General features: G+C 40.5%; 1 protein-coding gene across 8 annotated transcripts in view; it reads left to right on the top strand.

The window, feature by feature from the left end:
* XPO1 (exportin 1) overlaps positions 1-15122 on the top strand; it is a 41453-nt gene extending 26331 nt beyond the window's left edge. For all 8 annotated transcript variants that reach the window (XM_083604968.1, XM_083604972.1, XM_083604967.1 and 5 more), the window contains 19 exons: positions 54-235; positions 1344-1392; positions 1476-1595; positions 2044-2172; positions 2953-3111; positions 3623-3820; positions 4286-4424; positions 4809-4990; positions 6525-6681; positions 7023-7186; positions 7918-8052; positions 9077-9260; positions 10606-10712; positions 10817-11011; positions 11753-11921; positions 12472-12606; positions 12718-12877; positions 12977-13073; positions 14069-15122. In XM_083604968.1, coding sequence (XP_083461094.1) covers positions 54-235; positions 1344-1392; positions 1476-1595; positions 2044-2172; positions 2953-3111; positions 3623-3820; positions 4286-4424; positions 4809-4990; positions 6525-6681; positions 7023-7186; positions 7918-8052; positions 9077-9260; positions 10606-10712; positions 10817-11011; positions 11753-11921; positions 12472-12606; positions 12718-12877; positions 12977-13073; positions 14069-14215 — 2808 coding nt within the window. In that variant the 3' untranslated portion in view covers positions 14216-15122. The remainder of the gene's footprint in view (positions 1-53; positions 236-1343; positions 1393-1475; positions 1596-2043; positions 2173-2952; positions 3112-3622; positions 3821-4285; positions 4425-4808; positions 4991-6524; positions 6682-7022; positions 7187-7917; positions 8053-9076; positions 9261-10605; positions 10713-10816; positions 11012-11752; positions 11922-12471; positions 12607-12717; positions 12878-12976; positions 13074-14068) is intronic.
* The last annotated feature ends 617 nt before the right edge of the window (positions 15123-15739 follow it).

Genomic DNA, 15739 nt, shown 5'->3' with positions numbered 1-15739 from the left:
TTTTATCAGTAGAAAACTAATCTTATACCACATGGGGTTCTCATGCTTTGCAGATACTAAAACAAGAATGGCCAAAACATTGGCCAACATTCATCAGTGACATAGTTGGGGCCAGCAGGACAAGTGAGAGCCTTTGTCAGAACAACATGGTGATCTTAAAACTGCTTAGTGAAGAGGTGTTTGACTTTTCCAGTGGACAAATAACTCAAGTAAAAGCCAAACACTTAAAGGACAGGCAAGTAGTGTTTTCTCCCCCATATACTATACCTAAGTGGGCTGTTGCTCATCTGTTTTATCCACCAGCTTTCCTTGCAGATATTTGGAGGCAATATATTGCAACTGCCTCTTTCCCTAAACTCTAAACAGAGCTTATCTGTCTCTAAGTTTGTGATGTAGAAATAAAACTATTTTGCAACTTCTGCTCCTAAAAGATAGACTTCAGAAGCAATACAGTAAGCCCACAACTTACATGGGGGTTTCGTTCTAGGGATCGTGCCTAAAGCCAAAATTGTATATAGTCCAAGAACACATTGGGTTCAATGGTGGGTGGGATTGCCAAAGTCTGTTTTCCCCTGGATATTTAACTATTTGCCAAGCGTGCAAGCTGAATATGCACAAGTTAAATGCACGTGGGACGCGGGTGGTGCTGTGGGTAAAACCTCAGTGCCTAGGACTTGCCGATCGTATGGTTAGCGGTTTGAATCCCCGCGGCGGGGTGAGCTCCCGTCTTTCGGTCCCAGCTCCTGCCCACCTAGCAGTTCGAAAGCACCCCTAAGTGCAAGTAGATAAATAGGTACCGCTTTCTAGCGGGAAGGTAAATGGCGTTTCCGTGTGCTGTGCTGGTGCTGGCTCGCCAGAGCAGCTTTGTCACGCTGGCCACGTGACCCGGAAGTGTCTCCGGACAGCGCTGGCCCCCGGCCTCTTAAGTGAGATGGGCGCACAACCCTAGAGTCTGACACGACTGGCCCGTACGGGCAGGGGTACCTTTACCTTTAAATGCACGTAAGTTGCAGGCTTACTGCACATATCTGCAGGTTCTTGCCTTTGCTTGAATTGGTACTTTGTAATCTGCTGGTGTTTGCTTGGGCTATCCTGCGAAACCTCTAAAAGTAGTAACAAAAGTCTTTGCAGTAGTATGACGTATCAAACATGGTAGAGGCATTTTATATTGCAACTTTTAATGTTGCTTTTTATTGCTTTTTAATCTAATGTTTTATTATTTTTTTTATTTGTTAGAAACCGCCCAGAGTGGCTGGGGCAACCCATTCAGATTGGCAGAGTACAAATAATAAAATTGTTGTTGTTGTTGTCAGTTGCTGATTTTCTCTCTCTGTTTCTTCTAGTATGTGCAATGAGTTCTCACAGATATTTCAGCTGTGTCAATTTGTGATGGTAAGCTTTATTGCAATATAATCTTTGTAAAATGGTCACATTATTATAAAGACAGATTTGCTTATATGTAGCTTTGTTAACAGGAAAATTCTCAAAATGCTCCCCTTGTTCATGCGACTTTGGAAACCTTGCTTCGATTCCTCAACTGGATTCCACTGGGCTATATCTTTGAGACCAAGCTGATCAGCACGCTAATATACAAAGTGAGTATTTCCTCTAAACTAAATAACCACGTGAGCCTAGGACTTGCCGATCAGAAGGTCGGCGGTTCGAATCCCCACAATGGGGTGAGCTCCCGTCGTTCGGTCCCAGCTCCTGCCCACCTAGCTGTTCGAAAGCACGTCAAAGTGCAAGTAGATAAATAGGTACCGCTCCGGCAGGAAGTTAAAGGGCGTTTCCGTGCGCTGCTCTGGTTCTCCAGAAGCAGCTTAGTCATGCTGGCCACATGACCCGGAAGCTGTCTGTGGACAAACGCTGGCTCCCTCGGCCTATAGAGCGAGATGAGTGCGCAACTCCAAAGTCGTCCGCGCCTGGACCCTAATGGTCAAGGGTACCTTTACCTTTTACCTAAATAACCACTAAGAGGGAAAATTTGCTGGTTGCAGCTAGTAAGTGAGTACCTAACTTCTATGCATATTTTTTCTTTTACAGTTTTTAAATGTCCCTATGTTCCGAAATGTCTCCTTGAAGTGCCTCACAGAGATTGCTGGTGTCAGTGTAAGTCAGTATGAGGAACAGTTTGTCACACTCTTTACCTTGACGATGATGCAGCTCAAACAGGTAATTTCTCCTCCTCCTCCCAAACTTAGAGTGGGTGGCAGTTCTTTGAAGCAGTTGGTTCCTATCAAATTCTTCAGCTGGATACCAAGATTTCCAGTGCAGGCAACAACTTGTTCATTGGGAGTAAATTGTCAGGCCTGGTCGTTGTCCTCTTCAGATCACCACGCAAACGCTTCTTGTTCTTTTATAACTTTTTATTGCGTATTAACAAAACAGTCTTATAAACGGTTTTTAAATATTATTTTTCTCAAAATATTATTATTATATTAAATATTAAATATTATTTCTCTCAAAATGGCGAAGGCGCCCTTCCCTTCGCTTTCCCGCTCTTTCTTCTAACCTCCTGGCTAGAGCTGGCTTGTATCTCCCCTCCTCCGAATCTGAGCTAGAACTTAACCCTTGCCTTTCCTGTGAACAGCCAGTCCCTCCCTGTTGTTCCTCTTGCTCTCTTCTATTAGATTCACTGCTCTCCTTCCCCCCTTGGCGAATGCTTTCTCCCTCTGAGAAACTGGAAACTTCTAACTCTTCCCTGACATAAATCTTGTGGAATCCCAGTATTTTTTCCCCTGTATGCAACATTCGAGGAGTTAATGGATCTTATCAGTGGATCGTATGCCAAGTTGTGCGGAAACATCCACGTGGGGTGAAATCTCATTGATCTCTTGTGGAGCTATTTATGGCAGCAATCCAAAGTGAAGCAGGCCAAAGTGTGTGTAGTTGATGACACCACTGGCATTTACACGACTGCCAGATTATAATTTTGAGTTCCATTCTTCTTAGATGCTTCCTTTGAACACCAATATTCGACTTGCATACTCCAATGGAAAAGACGATGAGCAGAATTTCATCCAGAATCTCAGTTTGTTTCTCTGTACCTTTCTGAAAGAGCATGGTCAACTTATAGAAAAACGTTTAAATCTAAGGGAGACATTAATGGAAGTAAGTTTTCCCAGTTTGCTTGCTTCTTATTTGTATGTGTTGTTGTTTTGGTGTCCTTTGTATCTCATCGTCTTTACTGAAAAGTAAGTTGGGTCAAGAACTGAGTAAAGCATGATGGCAGACTTAACTTGGATTAGTAGACAGGGTAAATTTGTGTCTCAAATGTGAGCTCCTTTGCCAGCTGCACGGTTGGCTTGGTCCCAGTATTTGTGTTTGGGCTGTGCAGTTCTCAAAGGGAGTTTCTCCAGCATTTCTAGTCTGGTAATCGTTTACCTTGTGAAATAGTAAGAGCTCTTTCTCCTGCTGTCAGTACTTAGTGCTGACACAATGCCAGTTGCCCTTTTGTATTCATTCTAAGGATGTGCACTTGTGTTTTTTTGGGCTGAGAACTTAGTCAAAAGCATTTTTGAGATGCTCCACCAAAAACTGATCAGATGTTAAAGTTACCAGTTTTTATATACGCTTAGCCCTTTCATATGTCAATTAAGTAATCACCATAAATTTACTTTAGGCCCTTCATTACATGCTGCTGGTATCTGAAGTTGAAGAAACTGAAATCTTTAAGATTTGTCTGGAGTACTGGAATCACCTGGCTGCTGAACTATATAGAGAGAGCCCATTTTCAACATCTGCTTCGCCATTACTTTCGGGTACTCAGCATTTTGATGTTCCTCCCCGGAGACAACTTTATCTTCCTGTTCTGTCTAAGGTAATAGTAATCTTCCAACTTGCTTATAATCTGTCATAGTTGGGCTTAATCATTCTTTTGAATGTCTGGTGGCTTGATTTATTCAGAAGTAGTTCCAAAATTATTTCATAGGAGTTTACTGCTTCAGCTCGTAAAGTTTGGGCTTATTTCTCTGAACTATAGTAATAATTATTATAACAATAATAATAATTTATTATTTATACCCCGTCCATCCAGCTGGGTTTCCCCTAGTATTGTGAAAAATATTAGGCGGGTTTTCATGGTTCATGGCGCTTAAAATAAAAACGATATCAATCCTTTATAAAGTCACAAGGTAGGAAGCCTTCTTGCTGCAGTCAGATGACATTAATTGGAATGTGTGCCTGCCTCATGGTGAGTGCACCTGCTATTTAGCAATATTCTGGTACGAAAAAACTTACTTGTGTGTGTTTCTCTGTCTCCCCCCCCCCCCCGCCCCAAATATAGGTGCGGTTGTTGATGGTTAGCCGCATGGCAAAACCAGAGGAAGTGCTTGTTGTAGAAAATGACCAGGGGGAAGTTGTCCGAGAATTCATGAAAGACACAGATTCTATCAATTTGTACAAAAACATGAGAGAAACACTAGGTATGTTTAAAAATAGTTGCCTGCAACTGCATGATCATCCCAGGGCCATAAATGTGTCTTGTAGCTCTTTGTAAACGATTTAATGCAGATTTGTTCTACATTCTTCTGTCAACTATGATTTTAATTTCAGGTACTGCATGCAGTCCTTATTAGATAAAGTCTTTATGATATTAGCTCTGTCTTGGTGGTCATCCTGTGCTTGGAAAATTAGGTCACAAATGCCTACAGAAGCCTAGGAGACCAACTAGGGCCTATATTGCTTTTAGAAAAATCTAGCTAATGCATGCTTAATATTAACTCTATTTTTTAAGCATAGATTTTTCTCTGAAACCCTGAGAATATGTAATGCTCATTTTCATAGATGACCAATTTTTCTTTTTCTAGTTTACCTTACCCATTTGGATTACGCAGATACTGAGCGAATAATGACAGAGAAACTTCACAATCAAGTAAATGGTACCGAATGGTCATGGAAAAATCTAAACACTCTATGTTGGGCCATAGGCTCAATCAGTGGGGCAATGCATGAAGAAGATGAGAAGAGGTTTCTTGTAACAGTAATAAAGGTATTTATTAAGTTTCTACACTGCTCTTCATCTGAGGATCACAGGGCAGTTTACAATATGAAAACACAAAAATATGTAATATAGGAACAAACAAAAACACGACCCAGCCACCCCCACCCCCACACAGTTTAAAAGGCCATCAATTAATTAGCCAAAGGCCTGGGAGAAAGAGAATGTTTTTGCCTGGCACCTATATGTAACAAATGTGCCGTGTGAGCCTCACCGGGGAAAGTATTCCACAAATGGGTAGCTACTGCAAAAAAGACCCGTTCTCATATTACCATCCTCTGGACCTCTTGTGGAGGAGGCACACAGAGAAGGGCTTGAAATGATTATCTCGGTGTCTGGGTTGGTTCATATGTGGAGAGGTGGTCCTTGAGGTACTGCGGTCCTGAGCCATTTCGGGCTTTATAGGTCAAAACCGGCAGTTTGAATTGGGACCAGAAACTAATTGGTAGCCTCTGCATTCGGGCCAGGATTGGTGTAATGTGCTCAAATATGGCCGCTGAATTCTGCAGCAGTTGAAGTTTCTAAACCATCTTCAGAGTCAGCACCATGTATAGCATATAGCTGGATAGAGAAATGTTAGTAGCTCTTGGGGGGAAGCAAACCAGATTTTCCAGAAAGAGGTGCAACATAGTCTGTTTTAAAAAGCAGTATCAGAACAAAAACCTCAGCGCCTAGGACTTGCCGATCGCATGGTCGGCGGTTCGAATCCCCGTGGTGGGGTGCGCTCCCGTTGTTTGGTCCCAGTGCCTGCCAACCTAGCAGTTCGAAAGCACCCCCGGGTGCAAGTAGATAAATAGGGACCGCTTACCAGCGGGAAGGTAAACGGCGTTCCGTGTGCTGCGCTGGCTCGCCAGATGCAGCTTGTCACGCTGGCCACGTGACCCGGAAGTGTCTGCGGACAGCGCTGGCTCCCGGCCTATAGAGTGAGATGAGCGCACAACCCTAGAGTCTGTCAAGACTAGCCCGTACGGGCAGAGGTACCTTACCTTTACCTTATCTGAACAAGTTCTAGGGAATGCTAATCTTACCAGTGGCCAGAGTTACTCCAAGGAAGGCGGGATTTCATAAAGGTAACACGCAGCTTTTGTTGCTGATGCAGCCTCAATTGGAGTCAACACACTTAAATGTAGACATGCTAGTGGCGGTTCAAATAAAATAACTGAAGTTATTTTAATACTTGTACAACACCTTTTGATGGAAGATCCTCAAGGCAACTTGCAATAGATTGTAATAATGCAAAAGAACCCCATCAACACACACACACACACACACACACACACACACACCCCAGTAGCCCTTAGCGGGGGCCAGAGTGTGCTTCCCTTCTATTTGAGAAAAGGAGAAGCCTCTACGGTAATGCAGGCATTTATTGAAAAGAAAAATGAGGACTTTGTAGAGGTTCTATAAAATATTCTGGACGCTGCAAACTGTGAATAGAAAAAATGCTTTTAAATTTAACTTCTAACAGTGCAACTCCATCTTTCTTTCTTTCTTTCTTTCTTTCTTTCTTTCTTTCTTTTTGTAGGACCTTCTGGGACTTTGCGAGCAAAAGCGAGGGAAGGATAATAAAGCTATTATTGCATCCAATATAATGTATATAGTAGGGCAATATCCAAGGTTTCTGAGAGCCCACTGGAAATTTCTGAAGACTGTTGTTAACAAGCTCTTTGAATTTATGCATGGTAATTTATCTGGAATTCTCACTTTGTTTTCACAGTAACAAATATTTCTTGCAGTCTAAATTTTGAAATAGTTAACTGCTTTTGATCCTAGACTACCTTAACATTATAAGACTTTGAGAAGCAGGAATGTGTTCATTTGACTCAAGATTCTGAATAGCACCTCTATTCCAATTTCATTTCCTTAAGCCCCAATAGAAGACACGAAAATATTACTTAAATTTAGGAAAGAGAAATAGGCCAACTTTTGCAAGATTTCTGTGGAAAGATGAAACCTGAGAAACAGCAGCACGTTGTATCCAGTAATTTTTGGTATCCACAACTTTTCTCTTGCTCTGCTATAGAAACCCACGATGGTGTCCAAGACATGGCTTGCGATACTTTTATAAAAATAGCGCAGAAATGCCGCAGACACTTTGTTCAAGTCCAGGTGGGAGAGGTCATGCCATTCATTGACGAGATCCTGAACAACATTAATACAATCATTTGTGACCTTCAACCACAACAGGTATGTCACTCAACTTTATAAAAACAGGAATATAGAACCTTGGGCCTGAGGGTGGACACATCTGTTGCTCTGTCAATTTTGCCTCTGCCCACTGATAATGTAGCCCCTATAAGGTTTTGACCTATAAAGAAGTGCAGCCTTTGAGCTGATAGTTTCTCCACCCCTGACTTAAAATGAAAGATGTATGGAGAAAGCTTGGAATGAATTCTGTGTCTGTGTTTTGCATATGAAGGAGCTCTTGCACTCACAGAACAGCACTTTTGGACTTAAAACAGTGGTTTTGGAGCTTTGGGACACATGTGCATGGTACAAAGCAGTGGCAAGCTGCGAATGGCTGGTTTGCTGTTAAGTTCTCCTCTGCCCAAAATAGTCCTATAGCATTCACATCTAGATAGCTATATAAATGCCAAATTTTCTGCATAGTAAAGTAGGTGGTCTTTGTTCCATAGTGGGAAATCTGACTCCTTGGTGCACTGTTAGCCTAAGTTCATGTGTGCTCTAAATTTATTTGTTAATCTTTTAAGTTGTGTTTTTAGGTTGTCCTAAAAAGGCCCTACTTATTTTTGAGCAATAATAATTTACATGTTTTAGAAGAATATGCAGCTTCACCGTTGAACAGATAATTTAAATAAATGCACCTGTTTTAAATACCAGTCTGAAATGCATGTATAGGCCTACCATATTTTAGCATATTCAGCTATATGTTTTGGTACATTTGATACCTCAACTAGGTGCATACTTTCTACGAAGCAGTTGGATACATGATTGGAGCACAGACTGACCAGACAGTACAAGAGCATTTGATAGAGAAATACATGTTACTTCCTAATCAAGTATGGGACAGCATAATTCAACAGGCCACAAAAGTAAGTATATTCTCTATTGGGTTTCCTTTATTTTGAACATACGGAGACACTTGCATATGTGAGCGTGTCATGTGAGCCACAACAAAATGGCTGCCATGATGGCTTGACCAGCCACAAAATGGCTGCCATGGCAGTGGTCACCCAAATCAGTGGTGCTTCAAATAATTTACTCCCAATTTTCAAAGCTTTTATTGCCCCGAGTTGTGTAAAGTTACACAAACTACTTCATTCCATGTATGGGTCTAAAACACATTAATTTTGCTTTCAGTTTTACCGTTGGGCCTCGTGTAACTTGCAGTTTCTGCTTTGCCATAGCAAAATTGTGGCAACTTTCATAGAGCATAGTGGACAAAAGGAGTATATATATTTTTTTCCAGTTCACAGAAGGCTGATGAAGCATGTCATTACTAGCTTTATGCATATCATTTGGAACCATCCTTTGGTGGGCAGTCTGAAATGAGATTGACCTGCCTTCCAAGACTGTGGTGGAATTCTATGGAGATGTGGTGCGAAATATAGGAACATTTCTGTGTGTGAGAGAGGCATCGGCTAATTTGGCTAAAGGCAGCCTTCTTAAGCACTGCCCCGCCCCAAACTTACAAGCTGCTACCACCCTCCTAGTAAGCAAAATGCAGGCCAGTAAAGAAAAACTTGAGCAGGTTACAAATGAAGCTGATAGAATAACCACCCTGGGATCTACTGGTATAGGGTGGTATCCAAATGTAATTAATGAATTAATAGAAAAAGCATGGCTTCATCAGCCTGCCATTTCTGCGCTGGGAATGGAGGAAGGAATTCTGTCTCTCTGTCTCCCCCCCCCCCCCAAAACCAGCAGACTATTTTCATGCTGGCCAGGGAGGAGGAAGAGAATTAATTTATTACTATTACTATTATTACATTTCATTTTAACATAGTGTTCCAGGTGACATGCAACACAGCTAAAAATGATAGAATAAAATACCGAATCAAGTAGCAGGAAATATATATTCCTGCTATATATTCCTGGTTTACTTCTGTTCCACAGAACGTTGATATCCTAAAGGACTCTGAAACTGTTAAGCAATTGGGGAGCATTCTGAAAACAAATGTGCGGGCGTGTAAAGCTGTTGGGCATCCCTTTGTGATTCAGCTGGGCAGAATCTACTTGGATATGCTGAATGTGTACAAGTGCCTCAGTGAAAACATTTCTGCAGCTATTCAGGCAAACGGTGAGTATTACTGGCTTTAACATAAGTATTTGGAGTATGCAGAGGCTTCGTGGGCTACCCCAAAAGCCAGAACTTCTAGCTTCTGCCTTAGCAGGGCAGCGGGGAGCCTTCATCCTGCTGCCCTGCGGAGGCTTCGCGCTGCTATCCCTGTCTTTTGCGGGAGGTGGGGGGAAAGCCAGGAGGCTTGCATTCGCTGAAGCCAGGAGGGCAAGAGGAATCGGTGCGCACCAATCCCGCTTGCTGTCCTGGCTTCAGGGATAGCCTCGCAAAGCCTCCTGAGCGAAGAGGGAGGAGCGCTCCCTCCTCGCTCAGGAGGTTTTGCGTTGCTTTCTTATTTCTTGGTTTTCCTACCCTAAAAACTAGGTGCGTCTTATGGTCCGGTGCGTCTAATAGAGCGAAAAATACGGTAGCTTGGGTAAAAGACACGGATGAAGTGATGGAATGGTGTATGTTGTTTGAAAAGCCAAGGGTGGTTAGTACAAGATTAAATTTAATGAATGGATGGGATAGGGGAACCCTTGCATGGTGTGGTCACAGAACTTACTACAACACATCAAATTGCCTATATAAGAATCAACATGGTTTCACACGAGAAAGCATTGCAATACAAAAGCAAGCGTTAAAGGCAGGACGTTTTTTTGAAAGTGATGCTCCTTTTTCAGCTTGCTGGCTTTGATTGTTAAGATGGGGAGTTTCTTTAATGGTCATACAAACTTCCATGAAGGGTTGGTGCATATGCAACTTTACCAATTCCTTAACCATTGCTAAGACAAACTTTTAACTTGCTACTAGTCTTTCTTTCTTTCTTTCTTTCTTGTTTCTGTGTTTGAAAATAGATTAACCATGGTTAAAGTCAGTGTTGAGGAAAGCCTTCACAGGATAGAGTGGGAAGGGAGATGGGATTTGTACCAAGGATGGTATATGCTGTCCAGTAGCCCCTATAATAAAAGGGTCAGAAGTTTTACTCTGAGGTAGAATTGTAGAGTTGGAAGGAACCCTGAGGGTCATCTAGTCCAACCCCCCCACCCCCCGCAATGCAAGAATCTCAACTAAATAATACATGGTCCAGCCTCTGCTTAAGACATTTGTTTCTATAAAGTTTTTGGAGCTTATATGAAGTTCTTGTGATCTTAATACTGGATTTTGAAATTGTTCTGTTGGAAAATTGCTGTTTAAAGTTCAAATTGATTTTCACAAGGTTTTGACAGCTGCTTGCTTTGCCTTGGATTTTATCTGCCATATTTCGTTGTTTTATTGGTTTTAGATGGAGGGGGGGAGGAAATATTTTTGGATTGTTTTACAAAGTATGTATTCCTGGGTTGTAACTGACCTCAAACTCTTCCAGGAGAAATGGTTACGAAGCAACCTCTGATCAGAAGTATGAGAACAGTAAAAAGGGAAACTTTAAAACTAATTTCTGGCTGGGTGAGCAGATCCAATGATCCTCAGATGGTAAGTGGGACTTCTCAAGTGTCAGCAACCTCAATGAATGGCAAATGCACACTCAAACGTATAGTAGGCCTTGTGTTACAGTACAACTGTTTCTCTCTCTTTAGGTAGCTGAAAACTTTGTTCCGCCTTTGCTGGATGCAGTTCTTATTGATTACCAGAGGAATGTTCCAGCTGCCAGAGAGCCGGAAGTACTTAGTACAATGGCTATCATAGTAAACAAGCTGGGAGGACACATTACTGCTGAAATACCTCAGATATTTGATGCTGTCTTTGAATGCACGTTAAATATGATCAATAAGGTAATTCACAAAGTCCTGCCACAAGCAGGAGTGCCTCAAGTTTCTTCACTGCTGTGAACCACATTCAGTTGTCTCTGTTTGAAATTGTAGTGTTCCTTGTAAATGTATATGTGAAGCATTTATAGGCTCATGAAGAAGCTTGCCATGTAGTGGCTGTTAGAGCTATTCTTCTTGGAGGTGGAAACAAAATCTAAGAAGGAACCTTATAAAAAACTTAACTGGTTGCCTTTCCGTAAAAAGTAAAGGCAAAATACTGAAGCCTGACACATATGTAGGGTACCTATCTGTGAAAATCTTGCCTGAATAAGCATACCAGAACTTCAAACTGAGCAAAAAATGTTCTGACAGTTCTCCATTCATTTCATGGCTTATTGAATTCTCGCTGTATTCAGTCATTCACTGGAAGCAACTTTAAGGAAACGATTGTTTTAACTGTTGTTAAAAAGTATAGATTAAACTAGGCTGTAGAGTATAGTTTAAAGTTTTGGTCTGTCTCAGGTATGCACTAGTGCTGAAAACTTGTAAATAAAACCATGATTTGAATTGTTTTGAAACTTCTTTCAAAATTAGGTTTGGGCTCTTAAACAACTGTGGCAGCTGTTGTGCAGCTGCTGCCCTAGATTATTTTACTTTGGGGTGCTTTTTAAAGTAATGTGAAGTTCTAAAAATTTGTTTTGGTCAGACTATATTGTGTAACTTACATTATATTTTTTTTCTGTTTTCTCCTTCCTCTGCCATTAGGACTTTGAAGAATATCCTGAACACAGAACAAACTTTTTCTTGCTACTACAAGCAGTAAACTCCCATTGCTTCCCAGCATTCCTGGCCATCCCACCTGCACAGTTCAAACTAGTACTGGATTCTATCATTTGGGCTTTCAAGCACACAATGAGAAACGTTGCAGATACAGGTGACTTATCCTAATTTTCTGAACTCTTATGCTTGAGTAAGTCAGCTAATTGTGCTGAACTATCCTCTTCCTAGAACATGTGGGCATGTAGATTCTTACCCAGGCACCCCCAAACTCAGCCCTCCAGATATTTTTTTGGGACTACAATTCCCATCATCCCTGATCCTGTTAGCTGGGGGTGATGGGAGTTTTAGTCCCAAAACATCTGGAGGGCCAAGTTTTTTTGGGGGGGTGTTCTTACCTATTTCTGAAAAGAGGCTGTTCTATATACCCGCCTAAACAGATTTGAAACTTGATTTAAGCTTCCCTCAAGAATTTATGGGAATTCTATTGAGTCCAGGTTTGGTGAAGTGGACACTCCAAATGTGTCCATTCATTTTAAATGTGGTAGTAATGAGTCTGATTATTTAATTTAAATAGTGGAATTCCCAGACTAATAACTTATTTGCTTCTGTGTAGCTCATATACTTGATGTACTTCACTTGGTTTCTAGAATGCATAACTTCTACAGGCACGAAAATTTTGAATAGCTTCATGTACTTTCTTCTAGGCCTTCAGATCCTTTATACACTTTTACAAAATGTTGCACAAGAAGAAGCTGCTGCCCAGAGTTTTTACCAGACTTATTTCTGTGACATTCTTCAGCACATTTTCTCTGTTGTAACAGACACGTCTCACACTGCTGGTAAGTAATTGTGGAGTGGGATGGAAGACCTGTACAGCTTGAGCTACAGTGAGTTCAGTTGCTGTATACATTCTAATCTAAATATTACTCTCCTTTGTGTGCTTTCACCAGGTTTGACGATGCATGCATCAATTCTTGCATACATGTTCAATTTAGTAGAAGAAGGAAAAATAAGTACTCCTCTAAACCCTGGAAATCCAGTGAGCAACCAAATGTTTATTCAGGAGTATGTTGCTAATCTCCTTAAATCTGCATTTCCTCATCTTCAAGAGTAAGTGTGTTTAGAATTAAAAGGTTAAATAGAACTTGAGTGCAACTACTAGTGGTCTTAATTGCTCTTCTCTGTGTGTCTCTTTTTTTATTACTTCAGTGCACAGGTTAAACTGTTTGTAACAGGACTCTTCAGTTTAAATCAGGATATTCCTGCTTTCAAGGAACACCTTAGGGACTTCCTGGTACAGATAAAGGTATGTCTGGAATTTCCTTTCTTACTCTGAATGCATATGGGACTTCAAGTAGACTAAACTATGGGGCTTTTTGTTGTTGTTGAGACCTATGTATTGCTAGTTTCTGTCATGCTCCATTGATTGGTATGCCAAGTCAGTTGCTAGATGATTTTACAAAACAAAAGCTCTCTATTTGCTATATTGATGCTGTGAATTTTGTCATATTGTTAAAGGTAGCCAACTTCTAAAGTGCTAGGGTAACTTTAGTTTCTAATTCCAACCTGCAGGGAGACTAATGCCCATACACCTAGTATGATATTGCCCTGTGATTATTGTGTGCTTTTCTTTACTTACTCTTCAGTTAAAGAAAAGAACACGTAATTTAGCTTTAAGGAGTAGTCTTAAGCAAAACGACAAGTACTTGCCTTAAAAAGCTTCCGGTTTAATTTTTTGACACGGTAGAAGGGCAAAAACGGGGGAAGAATAAATGTAAAACTTAGCCCTTTACTGAAACAAAACTAAAGGGTTCAGTCAAAGGTTTCATGGAAGAGGTAGGCTTTGACAACATGTAATAAAAGAGAGGGAGCGCTATATAGACTTGGATGGAAGTATGTTGCTTTCACGTATGAAGGACAAGCAAGGGAGAGTAGTTGGAATCACTTAAGGGAACAGGAGACTTGAGGGTGATTGAGTTGGAGGACCAAAAATATAAGGGCAGAACTATCAGGTTATGAAAAGGGGATATGCACTAATTGTGGCATTTGCTTTCTAACATGTGAAGTCACTGTTCTGTTTCAAACATGCAGAGGCCAATAAGGGCACTCTTGAATGTGGTTTTTAAACAAATTATTGCATAAAATTATCTCTCTCATTCATATATATCTATATCTATATCTATATCTCCATCCAAGTTCTGCAACTTTGCATTGTAACTGCCTTCTGCCTTTCTAGCTTTGAATGATCTTTGCCGGATGTTTGGATTATAATGGATTTTCTCATCTGCTTTATTCCCACAGGAATTTGCAGGTGAAGACACGTCTGATTTATTCCTGGAAGAAAGAGAGACAGCTCTTCGACAGGCTCAGGAGGAGAAACACAAACTTCAGATGTCTGTCCCTGGCATCCTTAATCCACATGAAATTCCTGAGGAAATGTGTGATTAAAAAATAACCAGTTGCACTGTTTTCTTTCTGTACAGCTGCTTTGTTGTAAAAGAAAACAGGACTTGGATATTTGTTGACCAAAATGATGCCAATTTGTAAATTTAAGATGTCACCTAGTGGCCCTTTTTTCTTATGTGTTTTTGTATAAGAAATTTTCTGTGAAATATCCTTCCATTGTTTAAGCTTTTTTGTTTTGGTCATCTTTATTTAGATTTGCATGAAGTTGGAAATTAAGGCATTTTAAAAATAAAAATAAAACACTTCATGCCCATTTTGTGGCTAAGGGTAAAAGAGGCAAAACATATAACTTGTAAAGTCTATTGCAAAATTATACATTTTCCAGTTAGAACACAGATTTTTTTTTTTCCAATTAGGGAACACTTTCTTACTAGCCTGTCCTGCAGTCTAGAAGAAAAGGGTAAATGAGTATAGTCCATCAGATTAATTGTTAGGTATAGGATGGTGAGTGCTGCATCAGACATGAGCAGCTTTTGGGCTGAGTGGCAAGGCTAGGCTTACTGGTATTTGCAAGTTGTATGGCAAGTTTGCAGCAAGATCATGTGCATATCATCCCATTGTAAAGCAACTTGGAAAAAAAAGAGTATGGGAACACAGTACAGTTAGTTATTTTTACACAGTTCTTTTGTTTTTGTGTGTGTGCTGTCGCTTTGTCGACAACAGCTTTTTGTTTTCCTCAATGAGGAGTGTTGCTCATTTGTGAGCCTTCATTAACTCGAAGTGAAATGGTTAAAATATTTATCCTGTTAGACTAGGCTGCATCTTTTTAACAAGCTCATTAAAGAAGAATTCTGGCTTTTGAGATGACTTCTACTAATTACATTGTTTACCATGCTGTAGTGCTTTAAGAACACTACTTAAAAAGCAAAATAAACTTGGTTTACATTTATTTTCCTTTCCTTGGCTTTATTCTTTTATTGGATTAAACGCTCCGATCACCTTAAAATTCAAGTAGAATTTAGAGTAGCAGAAGAATCCTGTTACGGACCCTGCAAGACCTGGCAGGGACTCCCATAATGGCCGTGGGACCTTCCTCTGCAGGAAAGTGGCTCTGCAAATTGGTTCTTTAAACGTAGGTTTTCAACACATCTCCCGAAATGGCCTGCCCAGCATTGTCTTTTTTCCCGTTTAACCCGAGTTTTTGTGGCTCTTCTCAAGCAGTGTATAATATGACCAAAAACAAAAAAATTAACATTTGGCAGTATCAATGTTACTTTTGCTTAACATTTCTCCAGAATTTCTCTTCTGTATATCAAATGCCAACTTTGTCTTGGTTTTCCTGGGACGGGTGGCTTCCATGTTGCCTACAGTCCTGAGACTGTCTCACTACTTTTTTTAAAATGCAACATTCATGTGCCGTTGTTAAAGAAAATGAGGGTAGATGATTAGTGTTAATCTTTTTATATAAAATTTGAATATCAAAATAAAGTTGTATTGTGCCTTTATTATCCATTCAGAATTTTTAGTTGGAAATTCTTCATTTTAGTACCTATCAAAGCAAAATAA

Source organism: Podarcis filfolensis (genome assembly GCF_964270895.1).
Source record: "Podarcis filfolensis genome assembly, chromosome: 3".
NCBI classification, from domain to species: Eukaryota; Metazoa; Chordata; class Lepidosauria; order Squamata; family Lacertidae; genus Podarcis; species Podarcis filfolensis.
Note: the sequence above shows the minus strand (reverse complement) of the source record. Positions and strands in the feature narration are given on the sequence as shown.